This window comes from Rattus norvegicus, chromosome 2 (assembly GCF_021556685.1).
Source record: "Rattus norvegicus strain SHRSP/BbbUtx chromosome 2, alternate assembly SHRSP_T2T, whole genome shotgun sequence".
NCBI lineage: Eukaryota > Metazoa > Chordata > Mammalia > Rodentia > Muridae > Rattus > Rattus norvegicus.
This window is the reverse complement of record NC_141535.1, coordinates 233,818,319-233,835,092: the sequence shown is the minus strand read 5'-3', so window position 1 is coordinate 233,835,092 and position 16,774 is coordinate 233,818,319. Positions and strand designations below refer to the sequence as shown.

The 16,774-nt window shown below is 40.4% G+C and overlaps 1 protein-coding gene across 2 annotated transcripts in view; it reads right to left on the bottom strand.

The window, feature by feature from the left end:
* Nucleotides 1–16,774, bottom strand: part of Gbp1-ps1 (guanylate binding protein 1, pseudogene 1) — a 43,966-nt gene that overhangs the window by 15,133 nt on the left and 12,059 nt on the right. For both annotated transcript variants that reach the window (XM_087617051.1, NM_001447510.1), the window contains 7 exon segments: nt 8,032–8,244; nt 7,530–7,632; nt 6,464–6,657; nt 3,803–3,896; nt 2,420–2,613; nt 1,357–1,459; nt 208–401 (listed from right to left, as the gene is read on the bottom strand). In XM_087617051.1, coding sequence (XP_087473177.1) covers nt 208–401; nt 1,357–1,459; nt 2,420–2,613; nt 3,803–3,896; nt 6,464–6,657; nt 7,530–7,632; nt 8,032–8,244 — 1,095 coding nt within the window.

Below are 16,774 nucleotides of genomic sequence, written 5' to 3'. Positions count from 1 at the left end.
GGAACTTTAGTTATTTGCTTCTATATTTTGAGTGATACAATGAATCAGGAATCAGGAAGCATAACCTTTTTTGTGATGAGCCTTTGCCACAGATACAAAAGTGTCTACACAGAAAAGTTTTTACCTAGTTCACGAATACTAACTACTAATCAATGTCTTTTATCCTTGGCTATTGAATGAGAAAATGAAGATGTCACAGTGAATTACCTGAAGCTTACTATTGAAGTTCATCTCTTGCTCTGCCATTAGCCTTGCTGTATCTTTTTCTGTCTGCTCAGTCAACTGTCTCAAATGATTCTCAAAATATTTTTGTTTTTTATCTAGAATCTTCAGGTTCAACTCATTCATTTCCTTCAACATTTTTCTTGTGTTCTCTGAGTCTTCAGCTCGCGCAGATTCCACTGGAATTAAAAAGAAGAAAAAATATGAAGGATCAGTGTGTAACTTTTCCCTCTCTCCCACCAATGCTTATGTTGTTTTTTATGGAAGAAATTTCCAAGGTCAGTATTTCTTCTCAAGTGACTGACACATTTTCTTGCTCTGTTTACGGCTTTTAAGAGTGAAGACACATTTTTGCTCTTCTTATTATAGCCTGAAATCATGATGTAACTGAGCCCGGACCAAGTAAAGGCTTCACTGACAGAGGACCTGTAAAACTCTATGCCCTCACTTTTCACAGGGATAAGCCTTTTCTTGACCAGCCACTGTGCAACTTCTATACACGGATGATAGCATTCGAGGTGGCAATTTGACAAGATCCAATGTTTTAAACAACTAATGCAAAATAAAGTTTAAAGTTCACAAAGCAACATCCTTTAATGTTAGCTGACACACTACTCACGGAACCCCTAGTAGTGATACTTAGTTGGCCTTTATTCACCTTGCCTCTAATTTTCTCTTTGTTCCTGTCATTCGTACTGGATGTGGCAGTGTGAGTGAGTCCTTAAATCAGAGCATGGGTCTAGAACTATTGTGTGAAAGAGGAAAGAAAAGTCTTTCTTAATCAGACTATTCAATAGCTCCCTATTTTAAATATGTACTATTATAAAATTTATATTTGCTGTAAAGCAAATGTAAATGATTGATGTATAGTATGCATTTAACCAACTGTAAAACCAATAGCTGTAAAAACAGAAAATACAGCTTTCATAATGAGCATCGAAGAGATTGCCTTAATAGCAAATCTTGTCCTTTGTACACTATTTTCATTCTTGCAAAGTCTATAGGCCAGTGTATGTGCAAGAATGATAAGTTTATGTTCACTGCTATTGATTGCTCTTTAGGAGTTGATGGTTATACTTGAGTCCTGGTGACAGTGTGGGGGCATATTGATTGTACAAGTTTAAAGTCTAATACATTGCAAGATTCTTTCTCTGTTTTTCGCCTCTATATTCTGAATCTCTTTCTCATGCCTTCTTCTCTCTTCAGAGAGTTCCTTCTTGAGATGTTGTTCTCGCTCCTAAGGAGGAAGAGAATGGTTAAAGCAGCATATCATAAAATAGTCTTACAGAAATCGTTTTATAATTATCTAACAATTCTCTTTCATTTTTCAAATTAATATCCTAGTCAGACTTGAAACGCTCTTTTAAGTTAGCCTCCTGTCATCTCTTGTAGCATGTTACTTTCTCTGGAGGCTCCTGTGTTTGGGATTCTTTCTCAAGGGCTTCTGGACAGTCTTCAGAAGAGCTCTTGGCATCCCTGAATTATTGCTGCTTTGGAAGGCTTTATCTAAAAGGTGAAACAATTGTGTGTAATTATCACAATTCTTTCTTTCCCCTTCTTTAGTGAAGGTATTAATTTCAGAATGATGGTCACTCAGGAGAATTTCTCCATGATGCTCTAATGCATTTATAATTAGATCATGAAATTCTGATGGGATTATTAATAAGAAGAAAATAAAATTGGGGGATCAGAACTATGGTTGCTGAGAATGCATTTCTGGGCCAACATACAGAATCTTTAGATTTAGACGAAGACCAGAAAGCAGTTTGGTTAAAAAAGTGAGGAGTTCCTTTGCCATATATATGTCAACAAAGACAAAATTGCTGTTGATTCCACAATCAGGCTATACATGCTAGGTATTCCTGGACTCATCTGCAACCAGAATTTTCCTTTCAGGAATGGCAACCAATTCTGTATCACTTGATATGGTACAATATGCAATGCATAGAAGGCTTTTTGCACAGGGCTTGGTGAGCACCAGCTACTCTATAGTGAATGAGAGAATAATGCAGGTTCCATGGAGACAGTTGGTCAGTAAGGGACCTTTAGTAATTGTAGGTTTGCTGTGATACAGACACAAAGAATACAAAATTGTAGTAGAGTGTCTGGCTACAATACTTGACCTAGACAGACCAGACTAACCCCTAATAAATGTCTTTTATCCTTGCCAGTGTGTTGGGATGGCACAATAGAATACCTGAAGGATAAGAGTCATTTTCTTCTCTTGCTCTGCTATTAACTGTGCTCTGTCTCTCTCCATCTTTTTCATCAACTGTTGCACATGTTCCTGGTGATTCTTGTCTTTCTTTTCCAATATCTGTCCATATCTCTTTTGTGTTTCTTCTATTAATTTTGCTGTAGTCTTTGAAGACTCAGCTTTCATATGATCGACTATTGAAGAAAAAGAAAAGAAAAAAATAATATGTTTTCCATTTTGTCTCCTTCTGCTAACATCTATTTGATAGTTTGCCATTGAACATATGGAGTTTTGTGATACCAGCATTTCACTTGGAAAGAGCATGACACCTTGACATATCTCACCAATACATGGTTTGGGGAGTTAAGGCTCATTTTTGCTTTTCTTCTTCCAATTCACTTATATGTGAGGATATCCACTAATTACTAACAGGCTTGTAGAGAGATGATTGAAGTGTGTCTGTGTGTGTGTGTGTGTGTGTGTGTGTGTGTGTGTGTTTCTATGTCTCACTCTGAATTCAGTGTCAAAGTGTCAACAATTTTCTAACACCTGTTAATTGTACATTAGCCACTCTCTGAAACTATTGTGATCTGATGCTATTGGCTCTAAAGAACTCAACAACATCTAAAGAACTTGTTTACTCTTTAATGCACATGTAAAGGAATTAAGATTGTTGCATTGAATTGAATAGAGTTTTACATAGATGGAGAAGAAACCTTAAACTCTAGAACCTTCCTGATATCTCTCTTCTCTCATTCACCGAAATTAAATAAATTATGACATTTCTATCCAAAAGGATGGGCAGTTCAAATACAGGAATTGATAAAGGTTATGATAATACATAAATACAGTAAGAAACAAAACGACAACTTAAGATGTCAAAATGTTTCTTTCAGGTAATTCCATTCTGCCAGCTTGTAGGTTAGTGATGGTATAAGTCTCATTACTGTGGCTCTGTGATTGTATAAATGCTATGACTCTTGGCTCAGCAATGTTATAAATGACATGATTTCAAATATGAAGTAATAGGAGTTGGCAAACGCTCCAAGTTCCTCATTAAACTTGATCCCTGATTGGATAGTATCCTAATGTTAACTCCTGCCATGTGTTCAATTTAATTTATTATTATTGCACATACATATCGTGTGTGTGTGTGTGTGTGTGTGTGTGTGTGTGTGTGTAACTGTATCTGGTGTGTGGTGTCATGTGCCACTGTGCATGTGTGGAAATTAGAAGACAACTCTGTGGCATCCATTTCTCTTTCCATGTTGAGTAGATTCTCAAGTCTCCAGGCTTTACTAGATGTGACTTTTACCTCATAAATCTTTACTAGCCCTGTTCTAGGTATTTTTTACATTTTATTTATCATGCAGAAGATAATACTTTTTTCCTTGTATCTCTTCTCCACGTTCTTCATCTCTTCTTGAAGCTTTCTGCTTTCTTTCTGGAACCCCTCTTGGAGTAGCTGATTCTGCTCCTGATAGGAAAAGAAAATATTGAATGTTGAACTAAGGCAACAAGATTATAAAGTGTACCAAACAATTTTCTAATTAGTGCTTTTGAAATAATTCAACAATTCTTCAAGACATTTGGCATTCACTCTTAAATTTTGTCCAATTCTCTCTGTACCCATCACTTTTTTGAGATTTTAGTCTTTATTACATTCCCTGGCACCTTTTATTTGGTCAAATATAGTGTATATAGCTACAGTCCCTGGAAAGTATTGGTATGGAATTCTGTCCTGGGTTTATGGATCCACAGAGAGTTTGCTCATTATACCTGTGGTTTTGAGCACCACAGACATCCATAAGGGTCTAAGAATTATTGTTCTACAACCACTGACAGGCAACTATATGCATTCAAGAATAATAGAAATTTAAGTCTATGATTTTCAGAATAGATGGGAATGTGTCATTATAGATTTTTATATTAGCTTCCAAATGTCATATGTAGAGTTAGAGACAGCAGGTGAGGCCCTGAAGGACTGATGTGGCCTACAGTACATTTCTGAACTGACATTTAGACTCATTTTTACTTGGAAGAGGGATTGTGAATAGGAAGGTATTGCAAGCCTGAGTTTGGGTCAGTTGGTCACGGGTCTTTCTACTTTATGTGCTTTCAGAGTTATACAAGAACAAAACAGAATACATAAAAACAGATTGCTACTTTTCCAATTTACATACAATTCTGTGATATCTGTCCTAGAATATTTACTTAGAGTATCTCATAATACTTTTCTTCACATGAGGAGTTGATTAAAAACCCTCATATTGTAAAAGTGCTGCATGGCACCTCTCTGTTGGATTATATGCACCACCAATGCTGCACTGTGTCATTCACTTGGCCTCTAATTGCTCAATGTGATGTAGTGATTTTTAAAATGTTCACTGTACATACTCATTGTATGTGCTACTATGTTACATAAAGTCACTTTCATACACATCTATATTATATGCTGATCACACTGTTTTGCATGACCCCCACCTTCCATTTTCTCACCTCCTTGTCATTTGTATTCATATAGATGGTTTTATTTCCACATACATAATCATGTATTCCTGGGATTGAAGTATACACAGGCACACACACACACACACACACACACACACACACACACACACACACACACACACACACGATTGTTTCAATAAGACAAAAAGCCAAAATAAAACAAAAAGCCTACAAAAATATTATTGAGTATATTTTGCTTTGGTAAATTATTTCTGAGCATGGGACTGCCATTATTCTCATTGATATGTCATTAGTTTTTCTTTGACAGTGTGTATAGATTGCAGATAGCTTCAGGATTAGGACCCTGTGTACAGCTCTCCTTCTAGGTCCTGAGACCCTGATTGACTTGAGCCTTGAAGGTCTTGTGCATTCTGCTAGAGTCTCTGGGAGTTCATGTGTGCATCTGTCTTGTTGTGCCTGGAACATGCTGTTTCCTTGGAGTCATCTATCACCTTTGGCATTTCCAGTCTTTCTGTCCCATCTTCTCTGTAGGCCCCTGAGCTTTGAGGAATTTGAAGGTTTTATGAAGGAGCCCAGTTAGGGCTGAGCATTACAAAGTCTCTTGTTCCCTGAACAGTTTCCCCTTGTGGGTATCTGTGTTAATTACTCTAAGCAGGAGCTTCTCTTATGTAGTCTGGAAAAGGATCTAGGAATCTAGAAGTATGTCACTAGGAGCCACTTTATTCATAGGTTCTGTTAGCAAAATTCTAGTAGTAGGTTTTGTCCTAGTCCCATGACCTAACTAGTCTCAAATTCTTGGCCACTTTAGCAGTGTCAGGAGTGGGCCTCAAGTCCAATCAAAAGTGGTAGGTTATTATGATGGCATGTGTATCTCACAAGCAAGCCATTGCTGTAGGTCACAGGGCTAGTAGCTGGGTTTTATTATGATTGCCTTTCTCCTTTGTAGTGTACAGAGGACTTTCCAGTACCATGAATGTTATTCCATAGGAGTGAAGCTTCTGGTTAGGCACCAGCTTTGGCAAAAGCCTGTGATGGTAAAGGGTTTCCATGGGGCTTCTTGTGCCAATGAACATGTGACTCCTTTTTAAATCTGGAAAGTTAAATATTTAAAATGTCCAAATATATTTTGTTATAGTTTTGGTTTATTTGAATTTTTGTTTTTTGTTTTTGCTTTTTTTTTGAGACAGGATTTTCTCTGTAGCTCTGGCTGGCCATGAATTCAGATATCTACCTGTTTCCCAAGTAATGGTTTGAAAGGCATACACCACTACTGCCCAAGTAATTCAAATATAAATTTAAATTTGAAATGGATTTTTAAAGAATAATGTAAAGCTTGTAAAATATATGTATAATGCCTGCCTGTGGGTAGCTGTTGTTTGTAGCAATTCAGGAAATTATGAGTCACAGGAGTTTTTATGCAAGCAAGTGGCTATGGATCAGTGCATAGTGGTTGGTAAGTTTGAAAGGGTCTTCTATGGAATATGGGCTGAAGAATTCTTACACCATGTGATTGTCTAACCTCTACAGAGTGGTTTTAGTTAAGGATTCTGGAGGATAAAAATAACAGAACACCTGAAGTTTCAGAGATAATGTCCGCTCTTGCTCTGCTTTTAATTGGATTCTGACTTTTTCCATTTTCTCAGTCAGCTGTCTCATGTGCTCCTGATAACTTCTTTCTTTCTGCTCCATCAGCTGCTCATTTTTCTTCTGTGTTTCCTCCAACACCTTTGCAGCAGCCTGTGCAGATTCAGCTTTCTTCCGTTCCACTGAGAACGGAAGGAGAAAGGATTTTTAATAAGTCCCAGAGTGTGAAGATACTGAATGATGGTGCTCTCTAAAGACTCACAGGTTGAAACTGCAGATAAAATATGATGATATAGCTAGGCATGATTCTGGGGAGGCAATTTAGATGGGAATGGAATGATGGAGCCCCATGTGAGCTTGTTGCTGTTTTGGAAGAAGACGAGAAAACCAGAGTTCAGTCTTTCTACCATATGAGGATGCAGTGAGAAGATCATCAAGATACCAAGAGAGAACACTCTTGACCATCCTAGACTCTGGATCCTTGTTCTCTAGAATTGTGATAAACACTTGTGTTTTACCTGTGCCACCTGTATTTGGTCTTTTGTCACAGTAGTCCTTTCTGGAGAAGACAGCATTTCCTCCCTTTTCCTTCCAGTTTCTTGTTATTACTATAAATATTGCTGTTCTTGTTGTTCCTTTATCCCCTTTTATGTGTATGTCTATTTTGTATGCATGTATGTCTGTGTACCATGTACATGTCTTGTGCCTGCATAGGCCAGAAGTGAGCACTCATGGTATTGGGTCTACAGCTAGTGTGAACCACTAGACAAGTATTGGAAATAAAAGCAGGGTCCTCTAGAAGCTACATAAGGCTCTTAACCACTAAGACATCTCTGTAATCTTTCATTGTTATCACTATCTGATACAAACCAATTTCAGGCCATTTTACTCTTCATGCATGTGCTACTATAATAGCAGTGACTGTGTGCACCCTGGTCAGAAAAATCTCATCTTTATCATTCATGTTTCAGTTTAATTTACTATTTTAACACAGGAAAATAGTTCTACTATTACAAGATTTTGTAAGTATTTTGTCTAATGGTTCATTTCTTACCTTCAATCTCCTTTTCCTTTTTGGTCAGATTCTGATCCGTCTGTAAAATTGCAGTAGAAATAGACTCCTTGGATTGTAAATATTTCTGCAGAACCTCTTCAGCCTTAGAGTTCAGAGAACATAGAGTTAGTTGTAGGAAATCTATCTATCTGCATTCCCACCATCCTCAAGACTTCTCCTGTCATCTAAGATTCCTTACCACAGGAAGGGTCAAGTCATGCAAGCCAACCAACTGTAGGTCTCTAGTGGTTGACACTGGGAAATGAAGATTTCATGCATTCATTCTAAGGCATTGAGTTGAATAGTCTTGTGGGATCATGCTGAGACACAGAGTTCTCAAGGAGGCAACATTTCAGAGAGATAAAGATATAGATGGGAAGACTGGAATGTAGAGCTAAAAGACAGTCATGAATCACATGAATAGGTGATACTTTTCTGAATGTTTGGTTCAAGGATGCGTGTCAGCAGTGGTCTTGAACATACCAATAAATATCTTGGGTACCTGTAAGCCCTTCTTGGGTTGTCCATGGTACTTTTCCTTCATTCCCTGGGTCTCCTGAACAAAGAGGTAGTAGCCTCCTGGCTTTGAATAAGTGCCTTGCTTCACACCTTCTTCAAGAGGTCTGAAGATATCCTGAAGCAATGCCCAGCAACGGTTGGATGACACTTCCGTATTGTGTTTAAAAAAGTCATCCCATCTTTCTTCTAGCTGAGACTGAAGTACAAGATGGATGTACAAGGAATAACCAGAGAAGGATGTTAGAAACCTTCAGAATTTTACCCAGGGCCACCCTGAAACCTCGATGTCCTCAAAAACTTGATGAAAGCTAAGGAAACTCGTGGATCTTTAAATTTGGACTTTATTATGAATCCCCTCCATATTAGAAATGATGCTCAGAGGTTTACACCCAACCCAATGTGCAAACTGTGCTTTTAAACTGGATTGACAGCTTCAATGAATTCAGGGAAAGAAACAAAGCTTAGCTTACAAAGAGAACTAAGACCACAAGTTCATTTGTCTTGGTCAACAAAAGAAACTTGGTCTAATAACAGTAAGTATAAAATTTGATCAAAGCGGAAGTCCCACACCCGCGAATCCCGGCCCGCAGCAGCTCTCTGCTCCCAGACCCGGTGAGAGAGAGACCCAACCGCCTGGTCAGGTGGGCACTCCTGAGGCTGCAGAGCGGAAGAGACCACCAACACTGCTCACCCCTGCCCACATCCCTGGCCCAAGAGGAAACTGTATAAGGCCTCTGGGCTCCCGTGGGGGAGGGCCCAGGAGCGGCAGGACCCCTGCCTGAGACACCGCTGGAACCTGAAAGAAACAGACCAGATAAACAGTTCTCTGCACCCAAATCCCGTGGGAGGGAGAGCTAAACCTTCAGAGAGGCAGACAAGCCTGGGAAACCAGAAAAGACTGCTCCCTGCACACACATCTCGGATGCCAGAGGAAAAAGCCAAAGACCATCTGGAACCCTGGTGCACTGAAGCTCCCGGAAGGGGCGGCACAGGTCTTCCTGGTTGCTACCGCTGCAGAGAGCCCGTGGGCAGCACCCCACGAGCGAACCTGAGCCTCGGGACCACAGGTAAGACCAAATTTTCTGCTGCAAGAAAGCTGCCTGGTGAGCTTGGGACACATGGAAGCAGAATTTCTCTAGGACCGGGCACGTTCTGTGTTTACCGGAAGTCCCACACCCACGGATCCCGGCCCGCAGCAGCTCTCTGCTCCCAGTCCCGGTGAGAGAGAGACCCAACCGCCTGGTCAGGTGGGCACTCCTGAGGCTGCAGAGCGGAAGAGACCACCAACACTGCTCACCCCTGCCCACATCCCTGGCCCAAGAGGAAACTGTATAAGGCCTCTGGGCTCCCGTGGGGGAGGGCCCAGGAGCGGCAGGACCCCTGCCTGAGACACCGCTGGAACCTGAAAGAAACAGACCAGATAAACAGTTCTCTGCACCCAAATCCCGTGGGAGGGAGAGCTAAACCGTCAGAGAGGCAGACAAGCCTGGGAAACCAGAAGAGACTGCTCCCTGCACACACATCTCGGACGCCAGAGGAAAAAGCCAAAGACCATCTGGAACCCTGGTGCACTGAAGCTCCCGGAAGGGGCGGCACAGGTCTTCCTGGTTGCTGCCGCTGCAGAGAGCCCATGGGCAGCACCCCACGAGCGAACTTGAGTCTCAGGACCACAGGTAAGACCAAATTTTCTGCTGCAAGAAAGCTGCCTGGTGAACTCAAGACACAGGCCCACAGAAACAGCTGAAGACCTGTAGAGAGGAAAAACTACACGCCCGAAAGCAGAACACTCTGTCCCCATAACTGACTGAAAGAGAGGAAAACAGGTCTACAGCACTCCTGACACACAGGCTTATAGGACAGTCTAGCCACTGTCAGAAATAGCAGAACAAAGTAACACTAGAGATAATCTGATGGCGAGAGGCAAGCGCAGGAACCCAAGCAACAGAAACCAAGACTACATGCCATCATCGGAGCCCAATTCTCCCACCAAAACAAACATGGAATATCCAAACACACCAGAAAAGCAAGATCTAGTTTCAAAATCATATTTGATCATGATGCTGGAGGACTTCAAGAAAGACATGAACACACTTAGGGAAACACAGGAAAACATTAATAAACAAGTAGAAGCCTACAGAGAGGAATCGCAAAAATCCCTGAAAGAATTCCAGGAAAACACAATCAAACAGTTGAAGGAATTAAAAATGGAAATAGAAGCAATCAAGAAAGAACACATAGAAACAACCCTGGATATAGAAAACCAAAAGAAGAGACAAGGAGCTGTAGATACAAGCTTCACCAACAGAATACAAGAGATGGAAGAGAGAATCTCAGGAGCAGAAGATTCCATAGAAATCATTGACTCAACTGTCAAAGATAATGTAAAGCAGAAAAAACTACTGGTCCAAAACATACAGGAAATGCAGGACTCAATGAGAAGATCAAACCTAAGGATAATAGGTATAGAAGAGAGTGAAGACTCCCAGCTCAAAGGACCAGTAAATATCTTCAACAAAATCATAGAAGAAAACTTCCCTAAACTAAAAAAAGAGATACCCATAGGCATACAAGAAGCCTACAGAACTCCAAATAGATTGGACCAGAAAAGAAACACCTCCCGTCACATAATTGTCAAAACACCAAACGCACAAAATAAAGAAAGAATATTAAAAGCAGTAAGGGAAAAAGGTCAAGTAACATATAAAGGGAGACCTATCAGAATCACACCAGACTTCTCGCCAGAAACTATGAAGGCCAGAAGATCCTGGACTGATGTCATACAGACCCTAAGAGAACACAAATGCCAGCCCAGGTTACTGTATCCAGCAAAACTCTCAATTAACATTGATTGAGAAACCAAGATATTCCATGACAAAACCAAATTTACACAATATCTTTCTACAAATCCAGCACTACAAAGGATAATAAATGGTAAAGCCCAACATAAGGAGGCAACCTATACCCTAGAATAAGCAAGAAACTAATCGTCTTGGCAACAAAACAAAAAGAATGAAAGCACACAAACATAACCTCACATCCAAATATGAATATAAAGGGAAACAATAATCACTATTCCTTAATATCTCTCAATATCAATGGCCTCAACTCCCCAATAAAAAGACATAGATTAACAAACTGGATACGCAACGAGGACCCTGCATTCTGCTGCCTACAGGAAACACACCTCAGAGACAAAGACAGACACTACGTCAGAGTGAAAGGCTGGAAAACAACTTTCCAAGCAAATGGTCAGAAGAAGCAAGCTGGAGTAGCCATTCTAATATCAAATGAAATCAATTTCCAACTAAAAGTCATCAAAAAAGATAAGGAAGGACACTTCATATTCATCAAAGGAAAAATCCACCAAGATGAACTCTCAATCCTAAATATCTATGCCCCAAATACAAGGGCACCTACATACGTAAAAGAAACCTTACTAAAGCTCAAAACACACATTGCACCTCACACAATAATAGTGGGAGATTTCAACACCCCACTCTCATCAATGGACAGATCATGGAAACAGAAATTAAACAGTGATGTCGACAGACTAAGAGAAGTCATGAGCCAAATGGACTTAACGGATATTTATAGAACATTCTATCCTAAAGCAAAAGGATATACCTTCTTCTCAGCTCCTCATGGTACTTTCTCCAAAATTGACCATATAATTGGTCAAAAATCGGGCCTCAACCGGTACAGAAAGTTACAAATAATCCCATGCGTGCTATCAGACCACCACGGCCTAAAACTGGTCTTCAATAACAATAAGGGAAGAATGCCCACATATACGTGGAAATTGAACAATGCTCTACTCAATGATAACCTGGTCAAGGAAGTAATAAAGAAAGAAATTAAAAACTTTTTAGAATTTAATGAAAATGAAGATACAACATACTCAAACTTATGGGACACAATGAAAGCTGTGCTAAGAGGAAAACTCATAGCGCTGAGTGCCTGCAGAAAGAAACAGGAAAGAGCAAATGTCAGCAGCTTGACAGCACACCTAAAAGCTCTAGAACAAAAAGAAGCAAATACACCCAGGAGGAGTAGAAGGCAGGAAATAATCAAACTCAGAGCTGAAATCAACCAAGTAGAAACAAAAAGGACCATAGAAAGAATCAACAGAACCAAAAGTTGGTTCTTTGAGAAAATCAACAAGATAGATAAACCCTTAGCCAGACTAACGAGAGGACACAGAGAGTGCGTCCAAATTAACAAAATCAGAAATGAAAAGGGAGACATAACTACAGATTCAGAGGAAATTAAAAAAATCATCAGATCTTACTATAAAAACCTATATTCAACAAAATTTGAAAATCTTCAGTAAATGGACAATTTCCTAGACAGATACCAGGTATCGAAGTTAAATCAGGAACAGATAAACCAGTTAAACAACCCCATAACTCCTAAGGAAATAGAAGCAGTCATTAAAGGTCTCCCAACCAAAAAGAGCCCAGGTCCAGACGGGTTTAGTGCAGAATTCTATCAAACCTTCATAGAAGACCTCATACCAATATTATCCAAACTATTCCACAAAATTGAAACAGATGGAGCACTACCGAATTCCTTCTACGAAGCCACAATTACTCTTATACCTAAACCACACAAAGACACAACAAAGAAAGAGAACTTCAGACCAATTTCCCTTATGAATATCGACGCAAAAATACTCAATAAAATTCTGGCAAACCGAATTCAAGAGCACATCAAAACAATCATCCACCATGATCAAGTAGGCTTCATCCCAGGCATGCAGGGATGGTTTAATATACGGAAAACCATCAACGTGATCCATTATATAAACAAACTGAAAGAACAGAACCACATGATCATTTCATTAGATGCTGAGAAAGCATTTGACAAAATTCAACACCCCTTCATGATAAAAGTCCTGGAAAGAATAGGAATTCAAGGCCCATACCTAAACATAGTAAAAGCCATATACAGCAAACCAGTTGCTAACATTAAACTAAATGGAGAGAAACTTGAAGCAATCCCACTAAAATCAGGGACAAGACAAGGCTGCCCACTCTCTCCCTACTTATTCAATATAGTTCTTGAAGTTCTAGCCAGAGCAATCAGACAACAAAAGGAGATCAAAGGGATACAGATCGGAAAAGAAGAGGTCAAAATATCACTATTTGCAGATGACATGATAGTATATTTAAGTGATCCCAAAAGTTCCACCAGAGAACTACTAAAGCTGATAAACAACTTCAGCAAAGTGGCTGGGTATAAAATTAACTCAAATAAATCAGTTGCCTTCCTCTATACAAAAGAGAAACAAGCCAAGAAAGAAATTAGGGAAACGACACCCTTCATAATAGACCCAAATAATATAAAGTACCTCGGTGTGACTTTAACCAAGCAAGTAAAAGATCTGTACAATAAGAACTTCAAGACACTGAGGAAAGAAATTGAAGAAGACCTCAGAAGATGGAAAGATCTCCCATGCTCATGGATTGGCAGGATTAATATAGTAAAAATGCCTATTTACCAAAAGCAATCTACAGATTCAATGCAATCCCCATCAAAATACCAATCCAATTCTTCAAAGAGTTAGACAGAATAATTTGCAAATTCATCTGGAATAACAAAAAACCCAGGATAGCTAAAGCTATCCTCAACAATAAAAGGACTTCAGCGGGAATCACTATCCCTGAACTCAAGCAGTATTACAGAGCAATAGTGATAAAAACTGCATGGTATTGGTACAGAGACAGACAGATAGACCAATGGAATAGAATTGAAGACCCAGAAATGAACCCACACACCTATGGTCACTTGATTTTTGACAAAGGAGCCAAAACCATCCAATGGAAAAAAGATAGCATTTTCAGCAAATGGTGCTGGTTCAACTGGAGGGCAACATGTAGAAGAATGCAGATCGATCCATGCTTATCACACTGTACAAAGCTTAAGTCCAAGTGGATCAAGGACCTCCACATCAAACCAGACACACTCAAACTAATAGAAGAAAAACTAGGGAAACATCTGGAACACATGGGCACTGGAAAAAATTTCCTGAACAAAACACCAATGGCTTATGCTCTAAGATCAAGAATCGACAAATGGGATCTCATAAAACTGCAAAGCTTCTGTAAGGCAAAGGACACTGTGGTTAGGACAAAACGGCAACCAACAGATTGGGAAAAGATCTTTACCAATCCTACAACAGATAGAGGCCTTATATCCAAAATATACAAAGAACTCAAGAAGTTAGACCGCAGGAAAACAAATTACCCTATTAAAAAATGGGGTTCATGGCTGGGGATTTAGCTCAGTGGTAGAGCGCTTACCTAGGAAGCGCAAGGCCCTGGGTTCGGTCCCCAGCTCTGAAAAAAAGAACCAAAAAAATGGGGTTCAGAGCTAAACAAAGAATTCACAGCTGAGGAATGCCGAATGGCTGAGAAACACCTAAAGAAATGTTCAACATCTTTAGTCATAAGGGAAATGCAAATCAAAACAACCCTGAGATTTCACCTCACACCAGTGCGATTGGCTAAGATCAAAAACTCAGGTGACAGCAGATGCTGGCGAGGATGTGGAGAAAGAGGAACACTCCTCCATTGTTGGTGGGATTGCAGACTGGTAAAACCATTCTGGAAATCAGTCTGGAGGTTCCTCAGAAAATTGGACATTGAACTGCCTGAGGATCCAGCTATACCTCTCTTGGGCATATACCCAAAAGGTGCCTCAACATATAAAAGAGACACGTGCTCCACTATGTTCATCGCAGCCTTATTTATAATAGCCAGAAAATGGAAAGAACCCAGATGCCCTTCAACAGAGGAATGGATACAGAAAATGTGGTACATCTACACAATGGAATATTACTCAGCTATCAAAAACAACGAGTTTATGAAATTCGTAGGCAAATGGTTGGAACTGGAAAATATCATCCTGAGTGAGCTAACCCAATCACAGAAAGACATACATGGTATGCACTCATTGATAAGTGGCTATTAGCCCAAATGCTTGAATTACCCTAGATCCCTAGAACAAACGAAACTCAAGACAGTTGATCAAAATGTGAATGCTTCACTCCTTCTTTAAATGAGGAAAAAGAATACCCTTGGCAGGGAAGGGAGAGGCAAAGATTAAAACAGAGACTGAAGGAACACCCATTCAGAGCCTGCCCCACATGTGGCCCATACATATACAGCCACCCAATTAGACAAGATGGATGAAGCAAAGAAGTGCAGACCGACAGGAGCCGGATGTAGATCGCTCCTGAGAGACACAGCCAGAATACAGCAAATACAGAGGCGAATGCCAGCAGCAAACCACTGAACTGAGAATAGGTCCCCTAATGAAGGAATCAGAGAAAGAACTGGAAGAGCTTGAAGGGGCTCGAGACCCCAAAAGTACAACAATGTCAAGCAACCAGAGCTTCCAGGGACTAAGCCACTACCTAAAGACTATACATGGACTGACCCTGGACTCCGACCCCATAGGTAGCAATGAATATCCTAGTAAGAGCACCAGTGGAAGGGGAAGCCCTGGGTCCTGCTAAGACTGAACCCCCAGTGAACTAGTCTATGGGGGGAGGGCGGCAATGGGGGGAGGGTTGGGAGGGGAACACCCATAAGGAAGGGGAGGGGGGAGGGGATGTTTGCCCGGAAACCGGGAAAGGGAATAACACTCGAAATGTATATAAGAAATACTCAAGTTAATAAAAAAAAATTTGATCAAAGCATCAGCCATCAATTACATACACTTAAACTAAATGTGAGTATTATAAACTATTTCAAACTTTGGTCTACAGTTTTAAAATGGCTTCTTTTGATTGTTATGAATCTTTTTCTGTGTGTTTTTTTTTTTTATTAACTTGAGTATTTCTTATATACATTTCAAGTGTTATTCCCTTTCCCGGTTTCCGGACAAACATCCCCCTCCCCCCTCCCCTTCCTTATGGGTGTTCCCCTCCCAACCCTCCCCCCATTGCCGCCCTCCCCCCATAGTCTAGTTCACTGGGGGTTCAGTCTTAGCAGGACCCAGGGCTTCCCCTTCCACTGGTGCTCTTACTAGGATATTCATTGCTACCTATGGGGTCGGAGTCCAGGGTCAGTCCATGTATAGTCTTTCGGTAGTGGCTTAGTCCCTGGAAGCTCTGGTTGCTTGGCATTGTTGTACTTTTGGGGTCTCGAGCCCCTTCAAGCTCTTCCAGTTCTTTCTCTGATTCCTTCATTAGGGGACCTATTCTCAGTTCAGTGGTTTGCTGCTGGCATTCGCCTCTGTATTTGCTGTATTCTGGCTGTGTCTCTCAGGAGCGATCTACATCCGGCTCCTGTCGGTCTGCACTTCTTTGCTTCATCCATCTTGTCTAATTGGGTGGCTGTATATGTATGGGCCACATGTGGGGCAGGCTCTGAATGGGTGTTCCTTCAGTCTCTGTTTTAATCTTTGCCTCTCCCTTCCCTGCCAAGGGTATTCTTTTTCCTCATTTAAAGAAGGAGTGAAGCATTCACATTTTGATCAACTGTCTTGAGTTTCGTTTGTTCTAGGGATCTAGGGTAATTCAAGCATTTGGGCTAATAGCCACTTATCAATGAGTGCATACCATGTATGTCTTTCTGTGATTGGGTTAGCTCACTCAGGATGATATTTTCCATTTCCAACCATTTGCCTACGAATTTCATAAACTCGTTGTTTTTGATAGCTGAGTAATATTCCATTGTGTAGATGTACCACATTTTCTGTATCCATTCCTCTGTTGAAGG